The sequence below is a fragment of the Nicotiana tomentosiformis genome, chromosome 3 (assembly GCF_000390325.3).
Source record: "Nicotiana tomentosiformis chromosome 3, ASM39032v3, whole genome shotgun sequence".
Taxonomy (NCBI): Eukaryota; Viridiplantae; Streptophyta; class Magnoliopsida; order Solanales; family Solanaceae; genus Nicotiana; species Nicotiana tomentosiformis.
In genome coordinates, this window is record NC_090814.1 from 144143000 (window position 1) to 144158999 (window position 16000).

At 34.6% G+C, this 16000-nt stretch overlaps 2 protein-coding genes across 4 annotated transcripts; one reads left to right on the forward strand and one right to left on the reverse strand.

Moving 5' to 3' along the window:
• Nucleotides 1-2662: 2662 nt before the first annotated feature.
• Nucleotides 2663-11067, forward strand: LOC104089549 (homeobox-leucine zipper protein GLABRA 2-like). 3 transcript variants are annotated; one of them, XR_684772.4, is made up of 12 exons: nt 2663-2907; nt 3040-3305; nt 3853-3970; nt 4184-4381; nt 5110-5502; nt 6411-6515; nt 6763-6972; nt 8915-9089; nt 9168-9442; nt 9753-9839; nt 10176-10290; nt 10393-10608. XR_684772.4 is itself a non-coding variant. In XM_009594477.4 (11 exons), exons 1-11 carry the CDS (start codon nt 2821-2823, stop codon nt 10774-10776), a joined length of 2298 nt encoding a protein of 765 aa, XP_009592772.1. In that variant the 5' UTR covers nt 2663-2820; the 3' UTR covers nt 10777-11067. The 3 variants fall into 3 exon arrangements, 2 of the variants coding, with proteins under 2 accessions (XP_009592772.1, XP_009592773.1); XM_009594477.4 differs by lacking the exon at nt 10176-10290 and having other exon boundaries at nt 10393-11067; XM_009594478.4 differs by lacking the exons at nt 9753-9839; nt 10176-10290 and having other exon boundaries at nt 10393-11067.
• A 1640-nt stretch (nt 11068-12707) lies between these two features.
• On the reverse strand, nt 12708-13456 carry LOC104089548 (small ribosomal subunit protein uS17c). The gene has a single exon (XM_009594476.4). It carries the CDS (start codon nt 13391-13393, stop codon nt 12917-12919), a length of 477 nt encoding a protein of 158 aa, XP_009592771.1. The 5' UTR covers nt 13394-13456; the 3' UTR covers nt 12708-12916.
• Between the last annotated feature and the right edge of the window lie 2544 nt (nt 13457-16000).

Below are 16000 nucleotides of genomic sequence, written 5' to 3' on the forward strand. Positions count from 1 at the left end.
TTGGTGGAGGAGAAGTGTCTTGGAAATCAACTAAACAAACATGCATCGCTCGCTCTACAATGGAGTTTGAGTTTATAGCTTTAGATAAGGCTGGAGAAGAAGCTGAATGGCTCCGAAATTTCTTGAAATATATTTTATTTTGGCCCAAACCAGTGGCTCCTATATGCATATATTTTGATAGTCAAGTGGCAATAGGAAGGATTGGAAGCATTATGTATAACGGAAAATCTCGTCACATACGACGAAGACATAATACCGTTAGACAACTACTCTCTAGTGGAATTATCATAATTGACTACGTAAAGTCAAAAGATAATGTGTCGGATTTGCTTACAAAAGGCCTAAATAGAGAGGCGGTTGATAAATCATCAAAGGGAATGGGACTATGGCCAAGGACAAGTCACTGTGACGGTAACTCTACCTAGAAGACTAGAGATCCCAAGATCTAGGTTCAAGGAGATCAAGCAAAGTCATTAGTGACAGTTCAACATTGTCAAATAAAATTTTGTTCTATTCTCATGATGAAACAATGTTCAGTATCAATGATAAAGCGTTAATGCTTTTTAATGGTTTCTAAGTTTGATACGGAGTATATCAAATAGTGTATATATTGGATAACATGTTTAGGAATAACCTTTATAAATGTGAAGTGTAAGCCGCTTTAAGGAGAATTCTTTAAGGCCAGTTCTCTACGCACTTATGAACCAGGCAGTGTTCATGGCTGAAATGAACAAAACAACGAGAATCAAAGGCAGTTAAAGGATTGATTGTGTGACTTATGGTTGTTTAGGTATACACTAAAGTTCAAAAATATCAAATCTACCGATTGACCGAGTATATCCGACATAAGTTCACTGTGAAAAGTTCAAAGGAAAACCTACTTATCCAGATGCGATTAATCTTTGCTTGTAAATCACACAGTTTTTCATACATGCATATTTTCAAATAGCCATTCCCCATTCATATAGGGGATTGTTGGATTTTTATCTAATTAGATAATAGGTGTGAATGGAAAATAGAGGAAAATAATTTGGAGGGAAACGAAAAGTTTGAAGTTGTTTCCTTTACTAATGCACTTTGTCCCTCATTGGAAAATAGAAAGAAAATCTTTGTACTTATACAGAGAAGCACATCTTCTAGCTCTTAAAGAGTTAAGAAGAAGTGGTGCCTCGCATCGTCGTCGTCGCTCGCTCGCTCGGCTTCGGCTTACCCCTACCTAATTTCTTTTCTAATATTTTTTCGCGGAAATTTAATTTAAAATCCGTGGTTCCCATTCCCAATGGTCGTTTTGAGTTTAAAATTCGCGACCAGACTTCTACCGAAATGATACCTCATATAAACAGGTACCTTCACACCTATTCAACCCAGACTGTTTGGCTATAAATTCAGAGATTTTGCCTCATTTTTCAGCACCGAAATCTACATATTCTCCCCTCTCTTTTGCATTTCTGCATTGTTTTCCAACAAGCAAAATGTAAGCATCAGTGTGGTTTACTGCCGTTTGTTGAGTTTGACGAAGTTCGGTAATTTTCATTATCGATATCACCGAATAGTTATTTCGTTCTATCCTGAGAGGAATTAATCCAACAACCTTGGACAACAGTGAGGGGATTAAATTCTTTAAGAAAACACAGTTTCTGTTGGGCTTGAAACTTTATTTATTCTGCAACTGCTTCTGTTTTTTTTTTTTTTTTTTGCAGAAATTATTTACGAACACAGGTTTATAACAAACACAAGATAAAATGGAGGCCAGCATACAATTATGGCAAGAAATAAGACTTAAGATGATGCAAGGGTATTTAAACAATACTCGCTCTATCCCATTTCATATGATACAATTTGCTTTTTAATCTATGACATAATTTTTATTGATTTTATAGCCAATAAATTATCTCTGTATGTTTAAAATAACAAATTAAAATTCAAATAAATTTTAAACTTCATTATTAGTCAAACATATTCATGTAAAATGAGATGGAGGAACGGAGTAATAGTTACACTCAACTATCATTTAGGCTATTTATCAAGTTTAAACTAGATGTATTTAATGTTTATATCAAATTAAATAATTTAATTGTAATATTTAAATTAAACTGAGAATAGATAACCATTTTAAGTGACAGATGCTTGTATGAAAGATATTTATCTTTGCATCCATTAATTTGATGTATAAACACAGATAACTTTTACCATTCATTATAATGACGAACAATCTTGTACATTATGTTACTCATTTCGGCGTGAAGAGTGAAGACACAATATATCAGTGAGGATTGTAATGGATATGTAAGTGTTTTTTCATCTTTAATCTTTAATTAGATGTTTCAGCTTTGAACTTTGGGTCTAAAGTTATTTTTGTTAGAAAACACTTTCTCCGAGATAAACTTTTCGAATCGAATCCAAATTTAATCGAGCCTCCAAACGAATACAGAACAAAAAAAAGTGAAGGCACGGTTCAATTAACTAGTACTACTAGTAGATAAACATGCAGTTGAAGCTTAGGAGTAATAGTTCATTAAGTGTGGAGTAATAAAAAGTTAGTTGAAGACCAAAATCACTGACCCTCCACCGTATCTAACAGTCAACTCCTACCAGCCCCCCACCCCCTCAGGTCTTTCATTTGTTTGTTTTATATCCTTTAATTCATCTATACCCCACTATTTTTTTTCTTCTCTCTCTCTCTCCTCCAATAAACAGTCTTATTCGTACACTCAAAAACGCACAGAGGAAAAAGAAAAATCAACATTCAGTTTATATTTATGTCTCTCAATCTATTTTCACCATAATCCAATTCCTCAACACACCAAAAACACTACTGCCATGGGCGTTGTGGACATGTCGAATAACCATCCTCCTCCTCATGAAACCAAAGATTTCTTTCCCTCTCCTGCTCTCTCGCTCAGCCTCGTGAGTAATTAATTAATTTTATGCTTTCGTAAAATCGCCCTTTTCCTTTTCCTTTTCCTTTTCCTTTTTTCTGTATGTGTTAATTCTGCTTTTGTTTTATCGCTTCTAATTTTTGTTTTGAGTTTTTTGAAGGCTGGAATCTTCCGAGATGGCGGAAACGGGGAGACGGAGGAGGTTGAGGATGGAAGTGGAAGTAGAGGACGGCCGAGAGAAGAATCAACGGTCGAGATTAGCAGCGAGACTTCTGGACCACTGAGATCACGCGGTTCTGATGATGATTTTGAGCATGACGATATAACTTGGAACGAAGATGAAGAAGATCCTAACAACAACAGTAAGAAGAAGAAAAGAAAGAAATATCACAGACACACTGCTGAACAAATTAGAGAAATGGAGGCGTAAGTTCATATAACTCTTCTCACTATAATAAATGAGTATCCGATTTTAAGATAAAAATTACTTTTCCATTTGTGTTTTTCTTTTAAACTTGTCTTTTTGCTAAAGCGTTTTACTTTGAATTGACAACAGAAGAATCTTCAATGATAAAACTCATAACCCTGACAGTAATTTCTACCATGCATATATATCTTAGGTCATTAATTCCCTAAAACATACTGTATATACATTCCATCAAAATTATTTGTATAAACCCCCTAAAGCATGCAATTAGCTAGTTTTGTCAATTAATTCTTGTGTTTTATTCTTCTTAATCTACTTTTCTTTCATTTATTGAGTCACAACTGATGTCAACCGACAGCTGATCATTCATTAAATTTTATTTCGACTATTAATCTAATTTTGAGTAATTAAAAAGCTAATACCAGCAGCTCATGTAACATGGTTCAAGAACTGTAAATCTTAAGTTTTTGAACGTATATGCATAAGCGAGCGGGTCTCCTTTTCTACTTTCTTCAATACTTATGAAAAATGCATTTTATTTGACAGATTATTCAAAGAGTCACCGCATCCAGATGAGAAGCAAAGGCAGCAACTCAGTAAGCAATTAGGTCTTCATCCAAGGCAAGTTAAGTTCTGGTTTCAAAATCGGCGAACTCAAATTAAGGTAATTATATTTATTATAGAGTAGAACTTTATTAAAAATCTATTCTTGAATAGTGAGGACATATAAAGAGCAATGAATCTTTCTTGGATATGATTATAAATGTCACAGACCGCCGTACGTAACCCCAGGGACTGAGTATATTTTTGTCCTAAGTCAAGTCTTGTCTGGTCTCGTTATTAATTGGTGTAAATTGTGACGTGGAAAATTTTGCAGGCAATACAGGAACGCCATGAAAATTCTTTGTTAAAAGCTGAAATAGAAAAACTTCGTGAAGAAAATAAGGGATTAAGGAAGACGTTGAAGAATCCTTCTTGTCCTAATTGCGGGTTTGCTTGCTCTAGCAATGATGCTCCTACTCTCCCCGCTGAAGAACATCAATTAAGAATCGAAAATGCCAGACTTAGAGCTGAGGTAATTTGAACACAAATCGTTATCTTCGAAGAGTAAGCATATATTACTTTGATCGATGTGTCCCAATATATATATAATAGAGCCGGATTCAAAATTAAAATTTGATGAATTTCGCTAAATTCATTGTATATGATTTCAAATTTGGCCCCAATTGAGCATAAAAATTATCTTTATCATTTTATCTTCAACTTGAAATATTATTTGCAAATCAAATGTTTGTTTTACAATTTGGTCCATTATTTAAAATTCAACTTGGAATAGAGAATTTGAAGTTTAAAAACTGGTTTGAAAATAGTAATGGTTTTTAGGTAACTCTTTTTCCAAGCTAATTCATCTCAAATACAACTCCAACTTTCAAATGTGTTTTTTTCAAATTCAATTTTAAATACCTTTTTTCTTTCAATTTCAGCCAAATATTTCTCCAAAGACCTGATCAATCATTTGCTATGATTCTAGTAATTTTCACATATATATATATATATATATATATATATATATATATATATATATATATATATATATATATATAGGGATTGTTACACAAATAGCCGGTCAGATTCTCTGTTTAATTTTTCTAGCCGATATATATAAATTATATATTGATTTTTGTAACAATCTCTCTCTATATATATATATAAAACGCTGGATTGAGTTGAACCATTAATTATACGATACATACCCTCCCTTCGTACATATATAACATGCGCTTCTAATTTTGGAGAATGCAGGTTGAAAAGCTTAGGGCAGCATTGGGAAAATACCCAATAGGGACATCACCGAATAATAATAGCTCCTCGTCATGTTCAGGAGGAAATGAAGAAGAAAATAGAAGCGCTTTAGATTATTACACGGGCATTTTTGGGCTTGAAAAGTCAAGGATAATGCATGTAGTTAATCAAGCAATGGAAGAAGTTAAAAAGATGGCTACTAGTGGAGAACCACTGTGGATCAGAAGCTTTGAAACTGGACGAGAAATACTTAATTATGACGAATACATGAAGGAGTTTCCGACTGAAAATTCCAGAGATGGACGGCCTAATAAGAGATGTATTGAAGCCTCCAGAGAGACGGGAATTGTATTTATGGAACTCCCTCGACTTGTTCAGACTTTCATGGACGTGGTAAGATCGTTCAACTATTCTCACCTCAGTTATTTCATCCACCTAGTAATAAATAATAATACTACTCTTTTTATCCCAATAACACTTTTCGCTTTTCGAGATTCAAACTTTATAATTTAGGTCATGCATTTGGACGTAAAATTTTTCAGTTTTTTGAAATAAAATTTACACATTTGGAAACTAAGTAAAAACATACTATAAGTCACGGCAATTAATGATTCAAAATATTTAAAAGGCATATCAAAAAATTACAGTCCAAGAAAAATTTGGGGGGGGGAGGTGTAGTATATCTGGTCCATATTATTTTCCATTCTTTTTATACTGAATTTGTTTCAAAATATTTGATGCTTTAGAAAAACGAAGAATCATCTATTACAGTAATTAATTCTCTAATTAGTGGAGTATCAATTAAGTGAAATGTTTAAGAGAGATAAAGGTAGTTTCAATTTGACAAATACTTTTAAAATTAAGGCTACTAGATATCTCTCTTAAAGATCGTGCAAAAACCTTAAAGACAGATACTATGAACAATGGAGAGCATTTCTTGAGGAAGTATTACAACATCATGATGTTTAGACATTTTCTTTTAGGATTTGCCCAGAAAAAAATAAGTATATAACTTAATTATAGGTACTGATAGTATAAAGAATTTACTATTTATATATTTTAACCTGTTTAAATAGGTAAGCTGCATTATTTTTAAGGTTCACTATCCACTTATTATGGACGGTTGCATAGTATATACTGATCCTAGTTTTTTTAAAATGACATAAGTAATAATGTACAAAGTAATTAAATAGAAAAAAAAAACTTTGCAAAATGCGTAAACCTTGAGTCCAAATTAAACTCTGGTTATGTACACAAGCTATCTTATTGATGTTAAATTCTTTGCAAATATATTCCTGAAGAATCAATGGAAAGAAATGTTCCCATCGATGATCTCAAAGGCAGCAACAGTGGACGTAATCTGCAATGGTGAAGGTGCTAACTGCTGGGATGGTGCCGTTCAGCTAGTAAGTAGCTTCATACATATTGTTCTTTCTTTTTTATCTTGTTTTGATGAGTATGAGTTTTACTTCAAAGAGGAAAGGTTTCAAAAGAAAGATGGGGATAAATAGTTTGTTTTATAAAAAACAGAAGATCGTAAACATGTACACTACTATAATTCCCCCCCCCCCCCCCCCCCCCAAAACGCTTGTGAGAGAAAGATAAGGGTTTTGTCTGTGTGTTCTTTATAACTCACTGGGTATTTTGGCACAGATGTTTGCAGAAGTGCAGATGCTAACACCAGTAGTGGGGACGAGAGAAGTGTATTTTGTCAGATATTGCAAACAATTGAGCGTAGGTCAGTGGGCAATTGTGGACGTTTCTGTGGACAAAGTTGAAGACAACATTGACGCTTCTCTCGTGAAATGCAGAAAATTACCCTCCGGCTGCTTTCTCCAAGAACAATCCAATGCCCACTGCAAGGTAAGTACCTATGTTTTCTAACCCTAATTAATTTTCTGTTTCTTTTTTCTTTTCTTTCTTATCACTACACAACTAGATTGAAATGGTCTGTCCATGTACTCTCCTGTAATTCCTTCCGCACTAAAAACTACTCCACATTTTTTTATGTAGTATATTGCTAAGGTCATATTACCATATTTGGCTGAACATCCAGGTAAAATTTTTAAGGGTGTCAAACGGCCGGGATGGCCGGTTCGGGACCGGCCTGATCGATTTTAGACCGAACCGCACCAGCCCGGTGGTAGGGGACCGGGCAGGGCTGGGTTGGGACGGGAACCAGCCTGTGCCGCGGAAAATTTCAATACCGGGTAACCGGACCGGTCCAACTCGGTAAGGTCTTGTCAATAGTGAACTGGTTAACCGGACCGGTTCAACGGCTAGTTCATTTTTTTTAATTTATAGTCTTGACTGTTGGCAACGGTCAGCTGCCATTTTGACTGTTGCCCAACGATTAATTTGCAAGAATAGTCCTTTTTGGGCATTTTTTTCAAAAACAACACTTTTATTATTTATTAATTTAGCCCTTTGAAAAATTATAAATAGGCCCTCGCCTCTTCTTCATTTCTTCACTCATCTCTCAATTCTCAAACCCAAATTCTCAATTCAAGTTAAATCATGCCTCGTGCTTCTAGAGTGCGCTCATATGTTTGGAAACACTTTGAGGTGGTAGAAGAAAATGAAGACGTTCGCAAAGTAGAGTGCAAGAACTGTGGTCGGGTCTTAAATGTTAGTCGAAAGTGGGAGGGCGCAGGCTGTTTAAGGAGACATATCAAGAGTTGTCTTGAGCGTCCTCCAGAAATTCGTATTTAAGTTGATTTGAGACAATTTGTGTTATTTTGAATTTATTAAACTTATTTAAGCTTAATGTATTAGTTTATTAGACAAGTTAATTTGAAATATTATTATGCAATGAAAATATGAAATGAAAGCCTTTGAAGTTTGATCCTTACATATTGGTCTTATTAAATAATTTTATGTAGCCACTTCATTTCAATTTTTAAATTTTTAAATTCAAATTTCAACACTCCAGTTTAAGTTATATTTTTTTTCAATTTTAAATTCTTAATGAATTTTTCAAATATAAGGCTTTTAAGTTTTAAAGCCTTTGAAGTTTTTAACTTTTTATTCAAAATTTCAAATATAAGGCTTTTAAAGCCTTTGAAATTTATTCAAACATTCTTTTTATGCTTTAGTTTTTAGTGTTTTATATTTTTTACTTTATCTTAATATAAATTACGATTGTTATACAAAATACAAAAAAAATTAAATAAAACTAGTCCGGCCCGGCCCATTAGGCTCGGAACTATTCCGGTTCAATTTAGCACCGGAGAAGCCTGGAACCGATAAACCCGGTAAATTGTAACCGGTACCGAAACCGGCCGGTTCCCTTTTCCTCTAGCCCTGACGACCCGACCCCTTAACACCTTTAAAAACTTTAGTATCTGGTGTCGGGCATGCTAAATTCTGGAAAAATCTTAAAAGCACAGGTAATCCACAGGAAAAAGAAAGTGGGAAATTTTTAATATGGTTTTATGATTGACAAATAATTGGACGAACCTAGAATTTTAAAAGAAATAGACCAAAAACCTAAACGGAAGAAAAACAAAAGCAAGAAGAAAAAAAGACACAGCAAGAGTTGGGATGCGCTATGTATAAATATAAGGATTTAGCTTATAATACACATTTGTAGTGCAAAGAATTTTTACACTATCATTATTGGAGTTTAGTATGGATCACACTCAACTCCAGCAATCATTGTATATTAATCTGTTGTAGCATGTGACTTGAATTATTTCTCTGAGTTACTAATTTCACTTATTAAGAAGATTACATATAGTTATCTTTTACATTTTTTAGCATATAGTATAAGTTAAACTCTAAATCTAATTGCTCTCATGTTTAGGTAACTTGGGTGGAACATCTGGAGTGCCAAAAAAGCACAGTTCATTCTCTGTACCGTGTAATTGTCAACAGCGGCCAAGCTTTTGGGGCAAGGCGTTGGATAGCTACACTGCAGCAGCAATGCGAGCGCCTCCTCTTCTCCATGGCCACCAACATTCCTACCAAGGATACAACTGGTAAACTAAACTTCATGTCTTACATTAACTTATTCCAAATTGGTTCGAAAATTAAACTGTGTAAATGAATTGAAACAGGTGTTGCCACACTTGCTGGTAGAAAAAGTATACTAACATTGGCACAAAGAATGACATGGAGTTTCTACCGTATGCTTGGAGCTTCTAGTTATAATACATGGAACAAGATTCCTAGCAAAACTGGCCAAGAGGATATTAGGGTGGCATCTAGGAAGAACTTGACAGATACTGGTGAGCCCCAAGGCGTGATCCTCTGTGCTGTTTCATCCATTTGGTTGCCAGTTTCTCGCAACCTACTCTTTGATTTCCTGAAAGATGAAACTCGTCGACATGAGGTTAGTAAGTTCAATATTTATCTCATTGCATTACATTCAGTATATTCTGCAAGCAGGGGCGGATCCAAAACAATGATAGCGGGTTCAATGGAACCCATAACTTTCGACACAGAGCATAAATGTATATGTAAAAATCGACTAAAATTGCAATAAATAGTAGATATGAACCCATAAATTTAAAATGCATTGGGTTCAATACTAAAATCTTGAATGTTGAACCCTCAAAGTTTAAATCTCGAATCCGCCTCTCTCTTCAAGGAAAAAAAAAAAAAAAAGTGTTGACATTTTTCAATGTATTCTGTTATCTAAGTGGGATGTCATGTCAAATGGAGGTCCAGCGCAATCCGTTGCAAATTTAGCAAAAGGTCAGGACAAAGGAAATGCAGTCTCAATCCAAGTGAGTATATACCTCTCATAGAAAGACGTTTTGTTTATCTTCCTTCTCCTTTTCCATGAATGTAAGCTATAAGGAAGTAACTAAAAAGTGGCAAATGGGTGGTTCGATCAAACTTATTGATTGGGCAATACAAGGTCATACTAATAAAAAATTATGCTCCAACCCATTCAAAGTTCGGTAGGATCAAGATGAATCAAATAAAGAGTCATAACCCGACCCAACCTCTACTTCTTTTTATTTTGCCTTTAGAAGAAAAAATGATAGCTAGTGCATTTTTCTTAGATTATTTGTTTAAATTTTTCCAAATTTACCTAATATTGCATTTTAACCTGACAGATTATACTATTTTGACCTGTCGTGACCTAATAATTGAATGGGTTATTTTGAATTCAACTCATTGAGCGAAGTCAACAAATGGATCAATATATTCGACCCGTTTAAATATCGGCAGGTTACTAAAAAACGAGTTTGATTTTGCCCTGTCTAAAGAAATATGATCAATACTACAACTTTTTCCTAATTGGAAGTTTGAAAACTATACACTCTTTTTCAGGCAGTGAAATTAAGAGAAAACAACATGTGGATTCTCCAAGATACTTGCACCAATGCTTATGAATCCGCAGTAGTCTATGCCCCAGTTGACATTGCAGGCATGCAATCTGTTATAACAGGCTGCGACTCGAGCAATACTGCTGTGTTACCTTCAGGTTTTTCAATCCTTCCTGATGGCATAGAGTCAAGGGGTTTAGTTATAACTTCCAAACCAGAAGACAGAAGTTCAGAAGGAGGATCCTTGCTAACAATTGCTTTTCAGATTCTAACTAGCAACTCTCCAACAGCTAAACTTTCTAAGGAGTCTGTTGAATCTGTCAACAACCTTTTATCATGTACATTGCACAAGATCAAGACAAGTTTCCAATGTGACGATGCATATTAATTCTTGTAGGTAGAAATATGCTAATTTCATTATACAGATGATATAGTTCTCCTCCTCCTTTACCATTTTCATCTGAATAGAATGACGAAAAGGATTCACATAAAGTGATGAGTTCTTCCCCCCATAATTGTAATCCCCCACATTAAGATAGACATATTTACTTCAGATTCTCGACTCTTGCGATGTTATCAAGATAACAACCATCAAAGGAAACTTGTTACAACACAGATGTGTATATACTACTATAAGAATTCTCGTCACCTCATATATAATTTTCTTTCTCTTCTTTCATGCTTTATGTTCTTTGTGCAGTAGATTTACAAAATTATCTCCATGTTAATGTTTTATTTCAATGACTTAGAAGCAGCCAAACTACATTAAACTGGATATAAGAAATGAAGGGAGCTGAAAGATGGCAATGGTAAAAGGGCATCTCTGATACTTCCCAAAAATTCTAAGGGCACCTACAACATTTTGCCAAATAAAGTATAGTGAGAAACTACTATAACCCAACCAACTAATAAACAAACAACTTTGACATTAAGTCGGGTAATGAAACTACAAGCTGGACAACAAGGGATGGATTTACCCATTTTGAAACATCGATGTAAATGAAAATATGGAATACCTGGCTTGCACTTAAAACTGAATCCAAAACAGGATTTTTGAGGTACATCTTTAAAGGAATCTATTTTCTTTCATTATTGGAGTTCAGGGCTTTCAAATAAAACTCGGAAGATGATATGCATGTACACGACGAGCAAACTAGCTTCAATATTGATATGCTTGTTGCCTCTTAAATGATACATGTAGATTTTGTGTATTAGGCATGTTCTTATCATAGCTGGTACATAATATGACTTAGATAAATGATGATATGCCCATTGATGCAGCTTCCTCTTTCATCTGTTACTAAGGTATAGATGGTAAAAAGGAAATATATATCTCTTCCCCACTCACAGACACAGAGATGAATAGCAATTTATGCATCGGAATCTGATAAAAGATCTAGCTGAACTTACACAGCTTCTTGCTTACACTAGAGCAAAACTTTTATCAGATTATCCTAACTACATATAGCAACCATTACGAAAATATGCTGCTCGGAGCATCTTTCCTCTAATAAGTGTAGTCTGTAGAATAAACCTTTTATCCAAGAACTGGAAAAGTAATGTGTGATAGATGAGCGTACTCAAGTAAAACTCTAAGCATGCGATAGATACAGTTTTCTTGACAAAACAAAGACAATATTCGAATGTCTACCTCTCCTCCAAGATAAATGGAACCTAATCCATGAACAATATATCCAATTACAAAGAGAAATTATCAAGCTTTGAGAATTTTCTAAGTGTTAGCCACGGATTTTACATCTTAGGCTTCATATGTTTCATTCCTGCAGTCAGGGTAAGTTCAAAGGAGAAAGCAACCTTTAGAAGACACATAAAGACAGACAATTATCACTACACCATCTGTTAAACGCATGATATGTGTGTTAAGGAGGTCAGACAGATAATTCAATGGTTGTGGGATAATGCAGCCCCCACCAATTTGAAAGCAAAATTCGCATTGCAAGAGAAAGGATCTAACTAGTTAAACTCTGTTATAACTAAATTGGATTAGTTGGCCATCAAGTTCTGAAATTAACCATAAAAGCAGTAATTTCATTACTTAATATGTTCACTAATCCTACATGAATCACAAGAAAACTGCATCTAGTTATTGAGTTAGAACTCCACTACACTGCTGAGGAAAAGAAGAACCAGAGTAATAACTCAAAGTTTTTGACTTTGCATATTAACAAACTCTATGATTTGGAAATTCGCAAAAAAAAAAAAAAAAAAAAAATCAGAAACACTAGACAGCTAAATATCAACCCTATCAATTTTGCAACTGAAAACTTACTACCAAACGGTTCATTTCCGGGTCGGGTCTGATAAAATCATACATTCGGGTTCACAAATAAAGAGAGAAAATTAGCTGAGTACTACAAAAGCATCAATCAGAATTGAAACCGAATAAATTCCCCATCTAAAAATAAGTATCAAAATACATGATTATCATGAAAGCACAACAAGAACCAACAGAAAAAAGAAACTGAACAATACAAGATTTTGGGAAGTGCCGAAGAAAGCTCTCACTCTTAACTCTGCTGCAGAGAAGATTCAAGCGGAAGCCCAAGTTCCAGATTCTCTTCCTCCTTGGGCTTGGGCTGGTTTCTCGGAGGTACAGGTACAGCAAGGAAAGTTTTAGTCTTGCTAATGGGCGCAGTCTTTTCAAGCTGAACAAAATCCCCAACTTGGAATTGGTTCAAAGGGTCATGAGCTTGGTACTTCTTCTTCTTCCTAACCCTACGCTTGTACTTCGGGTGAGGCGCAAGACGGGTAACCTCCACTGAAACTGTTTTGTCATTTGTGGAGCAGACGACTCGGCCTTGCATTGATCTCATGGCTCGAATTGGAGGCAAGAAAGCTGGGGGAGATGGGTTTGGGGAAGTGATAGAGGAAGAGGGTTTGGAGAGACGGGAAAGAGAAGAGGAGCCATTAATAAAAGGGGTGGAAAGGGAGAGGGATTTGAATTGGGAGAGGGGAAGTTGAAGAAGAGGAGAAGTTAGAGACATTGGTGAGAAGCAGGGAGCCCTGTGTTCGGATAACACAGAGATGAGGGAGGAATGAGGATACCCTTCTTATGTTATCTCTTCCTTTTCTTTTTCTTTTATTTTTTGTTTCCTTTTTTTATTCCCTATAAATAAAAAGAGCTTTAATATTGTGTCTCTCACTCTTTCTCTTCTTTTTCTTTTTAGTTTTTTCTTTTTACATTGAAAAAAAATATACCAAAAACGATTCAAATTTGTCCCACTATCGAATTGTCTCGTATTTATAATTGACATAAACGAAAGAAACTCAATATGAAATAGATAGACTCCAAGTGTTCAAAATTTTTAAGAAAAAAAATTTAGATTTACGCTTCAACTTGTAACTGTTTGAAATTTATCCTCGTTGGAACTCTGTCAAAGGGATCAAGGACAAAAAATATAATATTTTTTGATTGCGGGATAATATTAAATCAAAAGCTAAATGGAAGGGTAAAGTTGCTCAATTCTGAGTAGTATGGTAGCAAATTTGTCACTTTTCCCAAAAATTATTAGTATGTTATTAGAACGGTTAATATTTACAACTAATTTAGAATTTTCCTTATTCCACAGTTTTGGAGGAGAACAAAGGGGCTTTTCCCCTTCATTTGTTTTGGCCAGCGAGTTGGAACTAAGATTTGATTATTGTTGTTATACTTATGTTTGTCTAGAGTTTTTCCAAGTCTGGTAAAAACTTATGTTAGTAAGTATTACTATGTGTGAGATTTAGAGAAACATCAAGTATTAAAGAACTCTTAATTTGTCCTAGGATACAAACGGTGTATTTGGGATGAAATATATAAAATTGAGAATACAGATAATTCGTATAGATGGTCTTAACTAATGGGGTATGACACGTAATTGATTGTAAATTTAATTAACTTCTAAGTTAAATTTTCATTGGTGTTTTTCTAGAGATAATTTATATAATCGACCTCAAATTATTTGGGATTAATATAGTTATTTTTTTCATTTCACTGTTGTTATGCTTTAAAGAATAAAACATGATTTATTATACAAAGCTAATTATGCCTAGCCCAAATGGCGAAACCAAGAAATTCAATAAGGGTATTCAAATTTTTAACATTCCTTGGCAATGAGCTATGCAAGAGTGTTCAAAGTCTATTTTTTAATCAATAACAAGTACCAATATTTTACCTTATACATAGCATAATTTTTTAGCAAAAATATTTAGATAACCACCCTTGGCCATAGATAGCTTCGCCCACAACCAATATGAAACGCTTTATATTTTCCTCATACATTTGCCTCTCCCTCCAGCTCCATGTGCAAAAGATAGGTAGGCTATATTTTCTGATGTAACTCTTCTTCTTTTTTTTCCTTCTAAATGAACAAAATTAGAAGAAAAAGGAGGAAAACTTGTGAACTTGTGAATATTTTCTGCAGCTTTCTTAATTCTGAGTATGTAATTGAGAGCAACTACTTTCCTGTTTCTGCCTCCCTACCTTTACGTAACGCACCTCATTAATATTAATTAATTTGACTCATACCAGAAAAAGCCTTAATTGCACTACCTTAATAGTAACAGGTCAAACTCAATTACTTCATAGTCCAGGTGGTAAAAGCACAAACTACAACATCCATACCTTTGGACACTAGTCTACAAATTCCTGAACATTTACTGTTATTTATAGTCTATTTCTTTCACAATATTCCGTTAACTGTTTAGTATAGTAGAACTGTTTATTGAACATGACAGGTTTAAAAGGAATTTTAGTGCTTGTTTTTTTCTGCACGTTCTGTTGTTTATTTTCAGTTATTGTAGGAGATTCTAAAGAAGAAAAAAGTCCAAGACTTGAGCTTAATTTCTATAGGAACAGTTGTCCAAATGCAGAACAAGTTGTGAAAGATGAAGTGAGTAGGTCTATGCTAATTGATCCTTCTTCAGCTGCAGCCCTCCTAAGACTCGCTTTCCACGACTGCCAAGTAGATGTACAATTCTCTCTTTCCTCTTTTAGCAATTAGCAACGGTCAAGTTGTATTCATGCATGTGATCTATTGGTTACGGGTTCGAGTCGTGGAATCGGCCACTGATGCTTGCATCAGGATAGTACATCACACCCCTTGGGTTGCGACCTTTACCCGGATTCTGAGTGAATGTGGGAGTTTTGTGCACCGGGCTGTCCTTTTATCATCATATTCCGTGCTATTTATATCGGGGGAATCACATCTCAAGAGTCTGAAATCATGCGCGTCTGAGTTCTGCCCTAGCAACATATTTCAGTTATATAGAAATATTAATAGCTCTCTAATACTTGCTTGATCTTCCATTAGTTGTTTTAACCCGGTATTTAATTTCCTTTTTTTTTTTTTTTGCAGGGTTGTGATGGTTCAGTAATGCTAAGTTATTCAAATGGTTCATTGACTGAAACAGAGTCAGACATGAACTTTGGAGTACGCAAACTTGACTTAATCGATGGAATAAAGAGATCTTTGGAGAGAATTTGCCGTCAAACTGTTTCTTGTGCTGATATCATTCAGTTAGCAGCTCGTGATGGTGTACATCTGGTACCTATTAGGAGTACTGTTTTTCTTGTTTCTTTACTCTTATGATCTATAACTATGGTTTATTTT